Raw genomic sequence first — 14,434 nt, 5'->3', positions numbered from 1 at the left:
AGGTCCTTGTTGGTTATCTATTTTAAATATAGAGGTGTGTACATGTCAAGCCTAAACTCCCAATCTATCCCTCCCACGACCCTTCCCCCCAGTATCTATAAGTTCGTTCTCTAAGTCTTTGATTCTGTTTCTGTTTCGTAAATAAGTTCATTTGTATCTGTTTTCTTAGATTCCATATATAAGCGATATTCTCTGATATTTGTCTTTCTCTTTCTGACTTACTTCACTTAATATGATAATCTCCAGGTCCATCCATGTTGCTGCAAATGGCATTATTTCATTCTGTTTAATGGCTGAGTAATATTCCATTGTCTATATGTACCAAATCTTCTTTATCCATTCATCTGTTGATGGACACTTAGGTTTGCTTCCATGCCTTGGCTACTGTAAACAGTGCTGCAATGAACATTGGGTGCCGTATCCTTTTGAACCATGGTTTTCTCTGGATATATGCCCAGGAGTGGGAGAGCCGGAACATATGGCAGCTCTATTTTTCTGTTTGTAAGGAACCTCAATATGGTTTTCCATAGTGGCTCTACCAATTTACATTCCCACCAATTGTAGGAGGGTTCCCTTTTCTCCACCCCCTCTACAGCATTTATTGTTTGCAGATATTTTGATGATGGCCATTCTGACTGGTGTGAGGTGATATCTCATAATTTTGATTTGCGTTTCTCTAGTAATTAGTGATGTTGAGCATCTTTTCATGTGCCTCTTGGCCTTCTGTATGTTTTCTTTGGAGAAATGTCTATTTAGGTCTTCTGCCCATCCTTTGATTGGGTTGGTTTTTTTTTTTGATACTGAGTCACATGAGCTGTTTGTAAATTTTGGAGACTAATCCCTTGTTGGTCGAATCATTTTCAAATATTTTCTCCCATTCTGTGGGTTCTCTTTTCATTTTGTTGACGGTTTCCTTTGATGTGCAAAAGCTTTTGAGTTTAATTACGTCCCATTTGTTTATTTCTGTTTTTATTTCCATTACTCTGGGAGACGGATCGAAAAAGATATTGCTGTGATCTGTGTCAAAGAATGTTCTATGTTTTCCTCTAAGGTTTTATAGTATCTGGTCTTACATTTAGGTCTTTAATCCATCTTGAGTTTACTTTTTTTGTGTGCTTTTTTTTTGGTGGACTGTATCTATTAAGGTCATCTGATCTAATGTGTCACTTAAGGCCAATGTTTCATTATTGATTTTTTGTCTGGATGATCTGTCCATTGATGTAAGTGGGGTGTTCATGTCCTCCTATTATACCTGTCAAGTTCTACCTTTATATCTGTTAATATTTACTTTATGTGTTTAGGTACTCCTCTGTTGGGTGCATAGATATTTATGAGCATTATACCTTGTTGGATTGATCCCTTTATTATTAGGTAATGTCCTTCTTTTTCTCTGTTTACAGTTTTTGTTTTAGAGTCTATTCTAAGTATTGCTACATCTGCTGTTGATTCCCTTTAGTGTATTTTTCATTTAAGTTACTGTATATATATATTTTTAATGAGTATAGTTGATTTACAATGTTGTGTTAGTTTCAGGTGTACAGCAAAGTGAATCAGTTATACATATACATACATCCACTCTTTTTTAGATTCTTTTCCCATACAGGTCATTACAGAGTATTGAGTAGAAGTTACCATATTCTTTAGTTCTGATTTTTTTTTGAAGTTCTATCCCTTTTTTGAAGTTCTCACTGAGTTCGTTCATTCTTCTCCTTTGTTCAGTAAGTGTCTTTATGACTATTACTTTAAACTCTTTAGCTGGTAAATCGGTTACCTCCATTTCATTTAGTTCTTTTTCTGCGTTTTTTCCTGTTTATTTCCATTTGGAAGGTGTTTCTTTGTCTCCTCATTTTGGCTAACTACATATATGAGGTATGTCAGCTATGTCTCCCAGTCTTGAAAGAGTGGCCTTATGTACAAGGTGCCCTGTGGGGCCCAGTGGCACAGTCACCCTTGGTCACCAGAGCCAGGCACCCTCCTTTTATGGTTGAGTCTTGACTGCTACAGACACACTGGTTGGTGGGCAGGGCTGACCCCCAGGCTGGCTGGTTGCATGGGTTGGCCAGGACTGTTATGGGGCACGTTGATGTGTAGAACTCGTCTCTGACACAACTGGCTGTGGGGCCTGATCATGACTCTTGTGAGACTGCTGGTGTGCGGAGCTCTCCGAATGGGAGCTGCTTTGGAGGGACACCAGTGCTGGCCAAGCTGCTGGGTGGAGTAGGGGGCAAGAACCATTTTGCAGGGGCACTGGTAATGGCTGAGGTGGCCCAGCAGGTAGGGCGCAGGAGCTACTTTGGAGGAACTGATCACAGCAGGGTAGGGTCTTAGGGGAACGCCGGGGTGGGGCACACAGTGTTAGCTAGGTAGATGGAGAGTTACGGAAATGGTGCACATCAGTGCTGGGCAAGCTAGGTAAAAGGAGAGTTTAAAAAAAAAAAAAAAAGAGTTCCTGCCAGCACTTCTGTCCCCGGAGGAAGTTCCACCGGATCCCTGCCCCTCTGGCATGTGTCCTAAATTTAGTCGATGAATTTCCTTCTTATGTCACACAGGCACTTTGCAAGCTGGTGCTTCTGTACTGGCACTTGGAGCAAGTGAGTTTGTGTGTGAATCCTTCAAGAGTGGAGTCTCAGTTTTCTCCATTCCTCCAGCTCTCCTAGACGTAAGCTCCACTAGTTTTCAAGGCCAGATGTTCTAAGCGCTCATCTTCCTGGTGCAGGACCCCCGGGCTGGGGCAGTTGATGTGGGGCTCGGACCCTTTGCTCCTCAGCAGGGAGCTTCATGGTTGTGATATCCCTCCTGCTGAGGGTCCCCGCACCAGGGATGTGGGTTCTGACTAGACCACATCTCTGCCCTGCGTACCTGTTTGGATGTGGCTTTTTCTTTATGGTTTTCGTTGTAGAAATATGTTGCCCTAGTCTCTAGGTCGTGCTCAGAAATAGTTGTTCTATAGGTATTTGTAGTTTTGGTGTGTCCACGGGAGGAGGTGAGCTCAGGGTCTTCCTATTCTGCCATTTTATCCAGAACCAACATCGCCTCTGTATATTTTAAACTTCTACAGGAGCTCACGAATCATAACAAACTGTATTTATACTGTCTAGTTTAGAATATTTGGATATAAAAATCTTAGATATCTAAGTAACGTTTTACAATACTCAAAGCACTTTTATTGATGCCTGGAAAGTACAGATAGGGTAATAGTTTCTATTAGCATCTGTCTCTTAGTAAAGGAAATACTAATACCTTATCATAAACTAGCTTGTTTTAAATTTTGTATATGGGAAAAATCCCTTTTGGCCTCTACCCTATGGGTACCCTGTGGGTTTGGTCAATACATTTTCCATGTACTTGTGTATTTAAGACAGGTCTGTAGAAAATGTGGTAGATTTCAGTATGAATGTGTTTTACACAAGTGGCTATCACTCTGGATATTTCTTAATCCAATGTGCATTATTCCTATTAGTATTAGGTTGTGGAGCTCTTTGTGTGCTAGTACCTATTGACCTGTTTTTTTAATTGCTCCACAGCATCCATTATATTGGACAGGTTATAATTTATTTAGCTGTTCTTCTACTGAAAGACATTTTGGTCATGTCTGTGGCAAAGGAAACACGCTCACAGGGTCCATGATTTCCCTAGTGTAGAGGATCAGTAAGTGATGGAGACCAATGATTTGGTGTCGGAGCAGAGTCTGTACAGTAGAATTTCTGTGATGACGCAAACGTTCTTTCTATATATCTCCCTATCTATATGGCATGATGTATATGTGTGTCCAGTATGATTGGTTGCCGCTAAGCACAAGTGGCCCTTGAGCATTTGAGATGTGACTAGTGTAAATTTACATGGGAACTTGTGACTAGAAGTGTCTATATTGGGCAGTAAAGGAGCTTTATGTAAATCTGTAACTTTAGTGCAACATTTGGTGGCCAGAGCATACCAAAACCCTGAAAGGTGGGATTGTAATTGTGTCTTCATATTTGTGTTCCCTGCACTAGCATTGCTTGGCAAATAGTCAGTGCTCAGTCCATGTTTATTGGCTCAAAGTCACAGAGGAGGTGTAGGAAGTTGTAGTTTAGGCTCTAGTTAGGATGTGTGCCTGTTTTCATATCTCCCTGATCATCTGTTCCTTATCTGAATATGTTTTGATTAGGGCTTTTTAGCTTTACCTGCTTAATCTTTATCCCGTAATAATTATGCAGTATCATGCTGCTTAATTGGCATGTGGGAAGACCTAGTCTCTGCTGATATGTTCCTTTTATCTTATTTGTCACTAAGAATAGAGAGGATCTAAAATATAAAATTTACTTGAATTTACATTTAAATTAAAACCAAGGCGAGAAGGCATGGGGGGCACTTATTAATGTTGGTATAAACACTGGACTATCTTTATGCATTTTTGTTAATCCACACCACAGGTACTTATCTGGTGTTTTTTGTTGCTTTTCCATAAAATCATAGCTTTTACTAGTTAAAAAGGGAGAAAAAAATAGCTTTTTTTCCCCTCCCATCAGGCTTTTTTGTTATAATTAACTTATGAAGTCCCCCTGAATTATTGAAATGTGTCTGTAATACACATTTGGGATTTGGGAGAAGGAATGGGGAATTATTTGATTAAAGCTGTGATTACTTGGATCCTAAAACAGAAACTATTTAGCTGTTAAGCATTCTTGCTTTTGATTCGTCTACTGGCATAGACAAGGCTGTTTTGTGGTAGGAACCGTATTCTACACATTTATCAAGAGATAATGCCGAATCGTTTTCAGATAAGATGAGATAAATGTGTAGTACAATGAAACTTAGTTTATTTTGTCAAAGTGAATGCTTTCTAAACATCGGTTTTAAAAAAACTTAATAAGACGAAAGCCTAGGAATGGAAGACAGTTACTTTTTAAAGCTATATATTTTTTCCTTTTGATGATGCCCAAATATCTTTTCTGAGATATCGGATTTTGCTTATTTAAGGACAAGAGTTACTGTGTGTATTGCAGACATCTTTCATGGCTATGGATTGTGTGGTGAGATGCAGGGTCTGTCTTTAAGTTGTGAGTTCACAAGGTTTTGTTACCAGTTATGTTCTCTGTGTCACCTGGCAGACAAAGCAGTTTGCTGAGTTCTTCTCAGTGTTGGTCAGGTAAATGACAATGGAGTATCCTTTACAGAAAGTACTTTGGAAGTTGGAAGGACATGCCCCTTGCATATGTTTCTTCATTTATCAAGTTTTAATTTAGCACATTTGTACCTGGCATGTCCTAGATGCTGGAGGGTAGCATAATAATTAGACTCAGGTCCTGCTTTCAAGGAGCCCAGAATTTACTCAGAAAGATGGGTAATTAAATTCTAGTAAATGAAGGGCTCATGGACAAAGCAGACGAGGGGTCAGCGATGGTGCCCGTGAGAAGCCATCGGTCTGACTTTACCAGGTAGGAAGGAGCTAGGCAGGGCAGGCGTGTAGGGCACCTGAGAACGAAGGGGACAACCTTGGGAAGCGGAATCAGCTCGTCTGGCCCAGAAATGGTAGAAGACAAAGCTGGAGATGTAAACAGAGCCTGTGATATTAAAGGCCTTAGAGCAAATCAAATTTCAGGGCTTACTGCCTGCCTTCTGGGAATTTGTATTCAAGGAGAATGGATGAAGCAGACTCTGCCGATAAGAAAGGGTATGAAGTGCTAGGAACAAAGTGCATATAAAATACCCTGAGGTTTCTGAGCAGGAAACATGTGAGCTCTGAATCTGACAGGTCACATAGACTGTCAGCAGAGTAAGCTCAAGATTAGCCAGGATCTGTGCGTGTGAAAGAGAGATACAAAGGTTAGACTTGTGGAATCGCCCACGGCGGAGGGAGGACGGAAGCCATGGAATAGAGGTGGCATGATGATATTTACCATGAATTAGTATTACTTTCACCAGCCAAAGCTTTGATGAGGTCTGATGATCTAGTATAGCCTCTCATGTTGGGCCGAGTACATCTGAATCATCACCATAGATAAATAGATAACCACAGATCAATGTTTCTCAGCCAGGGGTGATTTTCTCCCTGCGCCCCGGGGGACATTTGACCGTGTCTGGTGACACTTCTGGTTGTTATGCTGAGGGAGAGGGTGCTACTGGCATCTGGCAGGTAGAGGCCAGGGATGCTGCTGACTATCCATGGTGAATGCACAGGATGTTCACCCCCAATAAAGAATGATCTGGTCCCAAACGTAGGTCAAGAGACCCTGCCTTAGCGGTCTCCGCCAAATGTGCTTGTGCGAGAGGGCCTTTAGCTGGGAAGACAAACCTAGATCACAGAAGAGGAGTCTGTACATCCTCAGCCCCAGCCTCCCGCCGCACTCTGTGCGGATAACACTACTGTGTCATTTGTGAAATGTGGGAACAAGGAAAAGATTCCTTTAAAAAGTCAGAGTCCTCTCACTACTGCTTTTATGCAGGTTACCTGGGTCAGGTTGGAATGGCTTCTTTTCTCTGAATAACCAGAAATATAAATTGGCAGGGCTTTCCACCTACCTATCTTAAAAGTTAACAAATGGCTTAATTTTTAAAGAACACAGTGAGTGTCTTGAAATAACAGTGGTGAGAGCAAAATAGCTAAAGATACGATACGTTAAAACCTCAGAACCTATGCCTGTGACTGTTTCCATTTTCTAGATGATATATATTCCCCGAAGATGTGTTCTTAATCTCTCTGTCCGTAGTTTCAGGGTAAAAATACACTTTTCTTTAGAAAAGCCTTAACTCTGTGTAAATACAACCACACTAAATCCCCAAAGGAGATGCCAGCTGTTGAGAAGTGAGCCTGTTGATCTTATTCAAAGGTGGGCTTATCTAAATAGCTATATAAATACATATTGTGTTTTATTTAGTACAGTGGTATTTATTTGGGACAAGGGCTAGAAACAAAAACCCTCCATCTATTTCATACAACAGAGAGTAAAGAAAATGCACCAGGAGCACAATAGCTACTTAGTCACCTTACATTTTCACCTAAAAAACAACATTATAGAAAGTACTAGTTGCCTGTCTTTTTTTAAGTTTGTTTCTGCATAAAGCTAGAAATTCGTTAGAGCTCGGCAGCTTGGAGATAGGGATATTTTGTATTCTCCTAAGGCAGGGGGCTTTTTAAAGAATTTCATTTTAAAAATAGAAGTGACAAGACACTTTCTCATGTAAAGTATATTATGGTATTTGGCACCAGGAAAAAAAACCATGTATCCCTCCTACAAACTATCCCTCCTACAAACTTATTTGCCTGTGGAGGCAAAAGTCAGTTAAGTGGGTAGATGTTCTCACGAGTTATTTTAATAGAACCCTACTTCTGAGTCTTTGGTCTCAGCTCATAGCCCTACTCCGTATGCACTCAACGCTGAAACTTTCGGGCTGTTTAATCATCTTAGTCATTGTCGGGTCAAACCCTCTGTTGGTTTCAGTTTAGCTGGGAGTTCCTAGTCAATCCTTAACTCATAAAGGAATTTGAAACTTGTATTTTGGCTACCGGGATGGCTCTTATCATGTCTCCTTTTCTGAAAGAACATTTTGCGATTAAGTCTTTCTTTCACAAAGAAACTTTATCTGGATCAAATGTCTACTTATAGGGCTCCTCAATGTATTCTATCAAATATGAACATGATGTCTTTTTTACAAATAGAAATACTTGAAATTCCAGGGCAGCCTGCTATTTTAAGGAGTCTATTGTGAATCTGTCTTCATCGCTCCGTATTTCCCAACGAAGTGAAAGGACAGTGGTAAATAGTTTCCCAAGGGCTTGATTGCGTATGCTTCCTCCTTGTATTTATTTAAATACATTATTACACTTAAATCCTTAAACAAAATACTAGGCAATGCTGTAGTTGAGAATTGGCATATTTTTCTGTGATGAAAGCCTGAATCCATCATTTTCCCCACCTCAAGCTCCTTTTCTAGATTTGGCATCAGGATTATTTCAGGTTCCCGAGTCCAGTGAGAAGGTACTAGTGTTTCTCTGCTGTGACGCTGAGATAATATCGGATTCAATCTATTTCCTCTGTGGGGAGTTTATTCCCACATTTCTCCCCTCACTCATACCTCAGTTGGTCTTCCCTGTCAGGCATCTTTTTGTTCTAAATTCTTTCATCGTCCCTGCCAGACTCACCCTTCTAGGGACATAGGTTTTCCTGGCTTGTTGCACTACCTTGCTCAGGAACTTTACATGGCTTCCCACTGCTTAGAGAATCAAGTCCTGAATTGTCCTGACAGTCCCTAAAGTTTGCTTCCCAGACCACCTTTCTCAGCTGAACGTCCACTGTTTCCCTGCTGACCCCTCACTTGAGCCACGTGGGTCTCCTGGCTTCCAGGTGGCCGTTCACTGCCCCTCCTGCCTTCACCTGGACAGATCACTAGCCATCTGTCAAAGCTTCTTTGTGAATCATCCATGTAGCTCTGATACCTGTCAAGAGTACATAGGTTTCCACTGCTGAGTGGAAGAAAGTGTGTCTAAGGAACAGTTTTAAAGCCTTTTTAAAAAGTATCTCAGATTCACTTTTAACTCTGTGCAAATATAACTAAGCTCTGTCAACGTTTATATAACTTTTCCAGTCCTGCTGGCATTTTCAATTGAGGGCTGGGAACCACCTCTTGTTTATCTTTATATCTACTTGGGACCAAACTAAGGTACTCCGAAAATAATGAATGACTGGTCGGCCCTTTGAAGATGGTCAGTTTTGTGTAGCACTTATTAATCTAAACTATTACTGCAAATTGTGGTATAAGTAGAAAGACTTATAGTAGAAAGATATAAATAGAAAGGTATAAGTAGAAAGATGGATACAGAGTCTCGATTCAAGTATTACTCACTTTGTGGAAAGCTCTGGTCTTTGTATCTGGAACCCTCTGCCTCCCCTTCTTGCTTCTGAAGGTTCTTGGGACCATCATAAGGGAATAGTCCATAAAAGTGCTTTGAAGATGACACAGCTCCATACAATTTTAAGGTGAAACCGTTGTGATGTCGGGGCCTGAAAAGAATGTAACTTGGTCAGACGTGGCCCCAGTGTGTCCGTCCACTCAAGTGCAGTGTCAGTCTCTGACAAAATAAATAACCCATTTAGCTACGTGCCTTTCTCAGTGTTGGCACTTCCTGATTTAAATAGCACTTGGTTATTCTAGATCACACATCTGCCTGACTCATGTACTGTTGGTTTGGATGGGACTCATTGGATACATAACTTAGTATTTGGCCCGAATCTGGAATGGTGGCTGCATGTGGAGAAAATACAGTATCTGTTTACTTCAGCCAATAATGGAACAATCCTATGCCCTCCTCCTGCCACATCGCATTTGCCTGACAGGAGATGAGTTTTGAATGCACTGGCTTCCTCCGTTACCTACTTTTGTCATTGCCTCTAGTAGAGATCTCTGCTGTGAGGGAGTGGGTACGTATTAAGTTTTGGCAGCAGTGTTAGATTGCCTCTGTTCAAATGCTGCTGGGTACTTGGAAAAAGGGTGACTCTGGGCAACTATTTAATACCACCAGACCTCAGTTTTCTCCTTTCTGTAAAATGCAGAAAAGAAAATAACCACTTTGAACCTCAGAGTTGTAGTGAATTTGATATTAGCAAATGCAGGCAGGACATCTGGCGATGTGTCCTGCACTCAAGAAAAAGTAGCTCTTAGGATTTACAATCATACCTCATTTCACTGTACTTCAGATACTGCGTTTTTACAAACTGATGGTTTGAGGCAATGGTCTATCAGTGCCACTTTTCCAACCGCCTTTGCTTACTTTGTTTATTTGTGTCACGTTTTGGTAGTTCTTGCAGTATTTCAAACCCTCCACTGGCAAAAAGAATATGGCTCGCTAAATGCTCAGGTGATGGGTAGCAATTTTGAGCAATAAAATATTTATTAATTATAGTAGGTACACCGTTTTTTTTTTTTTTTTTTTTTTAGATATAAGGCTATTGCACCTTTAATAGACTACAGTGTAGTGTAAACCTAACTTTTCTAGGCACTGGGAAGTCGTAAAATTGGTGTCACTTACTTTAGGGTGGTGGTCTGGAGTTCTCCAAGGTGGGCCTGTGGATGCCTGCTTTTTCTTGAACTTTAGTTTCAGACTTCTGAGGCAGTGGAAAAATCCATTGGGGTATATATATATATATATATTTTAGTCAACGTGTTACTGTTTCAACCCAAAAAAAAGAAAAAAGAAAAAAAACAAGGCTAAACTACCTCCACCCCCAATCCACACATACTATCCCCAGCTTTGGAGCTTTGTCCTATACCAGCCTGCAGGGTGGGGGTTCACCTTTAAAAATCAATCTTTTTCATCCTTTGAAATCTATGGGAATAACCATCAAGGTGATGGTTTTTTCTTAACTTCTCTTCATCTGCCTGCAAACCCAGAGATCTGGGGTGCTAGTTTCTGATTCAGGGGCTTAAAACATCAATCATTTTATTGGCAGACTGCTGTGGGGATGGTGAGATGAAGAGGAAAGGGAATTCACAGGTAAGCTGTGAATAGTCGAGAATGTAGGCATGTGAGGGGGTGGCCCGCCCCTCCCATCTTAACTTGCGTCGAGTAGTTGACTCAAGTGGTTACTCACCTTGCTGGGAGAGATGAGGCACCCTGTGTGTTGAAAATGTTGACAGTTCTTAGTCTTTGCTGTTGAAAACACAGAGTATCAAACACAACTGCAGTATCCGCATCCACCATTATAACCTGCAACCAGAGACAGAGACCACGATAATAGTGAACATTTTCTGACAACATAGCGACTGGTCCAAAGTCAGCCAAGACTTTCACACGGATTGGCTTTACCTCTTGCCATCTTCTGGCAAGGCTCTGTTTTTATTCCCATCGTACAGATGAAGAAACTGCAGCTGAGGGTAAAAGAGCTAGTCCAAGGTCCCTCAAGAAAGGTAGCACAGCCAAATTCAAACCCGGGCGGGCGTACTGCACAGTGTGAGATCTCACTAACTACATCATCATCGGTTAGCCAACTGCATAAAAAGAAAGAATTTGTTTCTGTACAATATATGGCTGATTGGATTCTTTACTCACAAGATTTCACCATAAGCAATCTTGGAAGCCAGTGTACTCATCAGTGTTAGCTTTATGTTATCTGTATTTGGAGGAAGAAACAATGTCCCAAATATTATTTGGCTTTGTCTTCCAGCTTCCATTGTGATTCAGAAGTGGTGGTGTCACATGAATCCTTGTGTGGAAGGAGAGGATTGCAAAGTGCTGCCGGATCACTCAGGTTGGTCCTGTAGCAGTGGCAATAAAGTCAAAACTACAAAGGCAAGTATAGACACAACCCAACTGTAATTTACAACCTCAGTGTATCATCACCTGCAGGGTCTCCCCCCCTTCATTTCGTCCTGCCGTCAAGAGGACAGCGTTCTTTTTTGTTGATAAACCTGCTTGGGCAGGGCCCCTCTGTGACTTTGGCCCTTTGAAAAGCCCATTTCTCAGCATCACCCTTAGTTTCAGGTTTTATAGAGCAGTGATTTGGTGGGGAAACGCATTCTTTTAGGCAGGGCTACTGAATTCAGTTCAGCTCCTTCATGGGCCGATTTCAAGTAAAGGTTTCAGAGTTGACAGTCCCGTGTATCAGAACAGTATGGCAGGAATCCACCTCCGGATGGTTTACTGAAACAGAAAGACCTACTGCCTAAGAGGAGATTTAATGGTTGAAGACTCTAATTCAAGCCTTGTGAGTCAATAGTTTCCTCCCCAAATCATCCTCTTTCTGGCTCTGAAAGACTCCATTTTCCACCTGGTTCTTGAGCCAGAAATTTAACTTCTTCCTCATCTCTCCCTGTCCAGTCTATTATTTTGTCTTTGGGATTGTTACTCCCAAATCCCTCCACGCTGCTGCGTCCCATACTTACAATCCCCATGAGGTCCGCCGTTGTGTCTCATCTGGATGACTGAGGTTGCGGCCTCACATCCGCTCTTGATTCCCTCCCAGTCTGTTCTCCACGGGATGACCCTAGTCGTTTTTGCGAATTGCAGATCTACTAAGCTAGTCCACCTCCACATTTTTCAGTGGCTTCTCTGGGTTCCTTAGCTAGCCTGTGCTTGTCTGGCCCTAGATAAATAAGCTGGCAAACTACCTACCTCGCTTCATTCTTTCTGCTCCAACGGTCTCGGCCTTCTGTCAGTCCTTCTTCCTGTGGTGCCTTTACAGTTGCAAAGGAATGTGCCTTCCACCTTTCTTTTCTAGTTCACCATTATTTCTTCAGGGAATCCTTCACTGATAGGATTCACGCCCCCTGTATCTCTGAGCACGGTACTATAGTTACATGTTACAGGGAGTGCTATACTTATTTGCTTCATACCGACAGCCTTCTGTCTAGGAGGAGAGCTGTGAAGTCAGGGCCCCTCGCTGTTTTGCTTACCCATAATCATCCCAGAGCCAGCTGCATGTCTCCGCAACTATTGCTTGAATGGAAATATTAATACAACCGGTCATTCTAGGATTATAATGAGCTAGGCACACTGGAATGGGATGACTGTTTAGTTCCGGTTGCTGTGTCAGCTTTGGCCCCTGAAGAGGTATAACATCTCTTGAAGCGTTTCTCATCTTGCTTACAGTTTCCCCTTTATGAGTATTTGGAATTACTCGAGCTCTCAATCATTTTCAACCCCTGAGGTCAAGAGCAGGTGAGTTCTCCTCCTATGTGTGTACGTGGGGTATTATAATAAACAAGATTTTATAAAATCAATATTTAAATATGTCATTAATAAAAGATTACATCTACAACAGACTATTATAAAACAAGGTTTTATAATACATTTTAAATGTAGATTTTAGCTGATATTTGTCATACCCCAAATTACCAATAGTATACAGTAAGTGATTTGCTTAGTTCCTTATTATCTAGGTAAAATAATTTCAAAATCAAGACCATTTTAACATTAATTGCAATGATCAACTAACGTGTCCTTGTTAGTGATAGCGTAACTAGGTTAAATGACCTGATCTATGCTGTTATGTCCAGGGCAGTAGAAGCTCGTGGAGGTTGATGGAGGGGGAAGGAGGTTGGCACTGCCATCGTTTTGATCAGCTCTTCTTCTAACCAACTCCCCACACACTTCCAATCTGTGTAAACCCAAGTGTGCTTGTTAAGCAAATCCCACCGTAAGATGATTCCACCATCCTTTCCCAATGCGCCCCTTTCAGCCCTTCTTCCCTCACCCCCTCCTAACTCAAAATCTTGGAGTGGCCAAGGAGCCAGGCTCTTAAATCCATCAACGATTAAAAAACAAAATGTCCTTCAACGTGTTTCTTGTCAACTAGGAAATGACATTTTGCAAGATTATTTTTGTATTGACTCTTACATATAAATATAAAAGAACAACACGAGCACCAGCCAGCTGTGTTCCAGAAATGAACGTGTCTGAGGGGTCCCCTGCTGCAGCAGCTCCCTCTCTATTGATGTGCCGAGAGCGAGGGCAGTTGCAGGAAGCAAACCTTGAGGGCCATTTTGGCTCTGGTGTGCTGGGGGTTAGAAGTTTGCTCAAGCTGCATCCTCAACGGTAGTGACGTTTCATTTAGCACTTGGGAAAGTTGTAGAAGCATAATAGAGTTCCCCCAGCCTTCATGATACGTAGCTACTTTTTTTTTTTTTTTTTTAAGTGATACAGCACTGGAGAATAATCTCTAAGTCATAAAACTTTGTTTCCTTTATTAATCCAAGTCAGTGTGACTTGAACTATATAAAACATTTTACGTCTTTTATGGAGCTTCTGCCCGTAGAGTAACTTCATTTGTGGAGCTGTGACTGGCTTCAGTGAAGAGCTTGGTACTCACAGAAGCTGTACCTTAACATCGACACTGGACCTCACACCCCAGGTGAGACAGCCGTCCTCTAAATGTGGAACAATTACCTCCCTCGAGGTGGGTATTAACCATAACGAAGTGGTTTCCAGTGTCCCTAACAGTTGATGCACAGCAGCATCAAAACACAGAAAGGCTAAAACATAAGAGTATCTGCAGTAAGCCATCTAGGTCCGAATTTTATTTTCCACTTAGGTGCAAATGTGACAAAGTTAGCAGTCAACTTGAGCTATTAATAGCCTTAGATGAAGATAGGAATGCGAGGGGAGACAATTCCCTAACCAGGAAGGCTGGCATTGAGTTTATTCCGCTGGTATAGTTTTCAGTATCCCCAGAGAGGAAGCAGCTACTGCTCTGTGGGAAAATATAACTGACTCTCTGTCATCCTGCCTCAATTTTCCTTAATTCAATTCTGAGTTTTATTACCTCCACCCTGCTAAATCATTTTTCCCTATTTCAGTATGAAGGCTCCTAACACGTGTGCAATGTCCTCTTAGCACCAAAGGCAATGACTTGCCCGGGCTTTTTGTTGTTTGCAAATGTAAGCAATTCACATTGAATTTTGAGAAGTTTTAGATTTTAAAATGGTCCTGATTTTAAAACGTCTACTAAGAGTGAAGAGG

At 41.5% G+C, this 14,434-nt stretch overlaps 1 protein-coding gene across 1 annotated transcript in view; it reads left to right on the top strand.

Annotated features, from left to right (window-relative positions):
* The window catches only part of TAFA4 (TAFA chemokine like family member 4), a 122,595-nt gene extending 108,676 nt beyond the window's left edge, over positions 1–13,919 (top strand). Inside the window, exons 4-5 of the mRNA XM_060111497.1 lie at positions 11,142–11,266; positions 13,731–13,919. Of these exons, the coding sequence (XP_059967480.1) occupies positions 11,142–11,266; positions 13,731–13,919 (314 nt within the window). The remainder of the gene's footprint in view (positions 1–11,141; positions 11,267–13,730) is intronic.
* Positions 13,920–14,434: the final 515 nt, after the last annotated feature.

This window comes from Mesoplodon densirostris, chromosome 10, assembly GCF_025265405.1.
Source record: "Mesoplodon densirostris isolate mMesDen1 chromosome 10, mMesDen1 primary haplotype, whole genome shotgun sequence".
Classification (NCBI taxonomy): Eukaryota; Metazoa; Chordata; class Mammalia; order Artiodactyla; family Ziphiidae; genus Mesoplodon; species Mesoplodon densirostris.
This window is presented reverse-complemented; position numbering and strand designations above follow the sequence as displayed.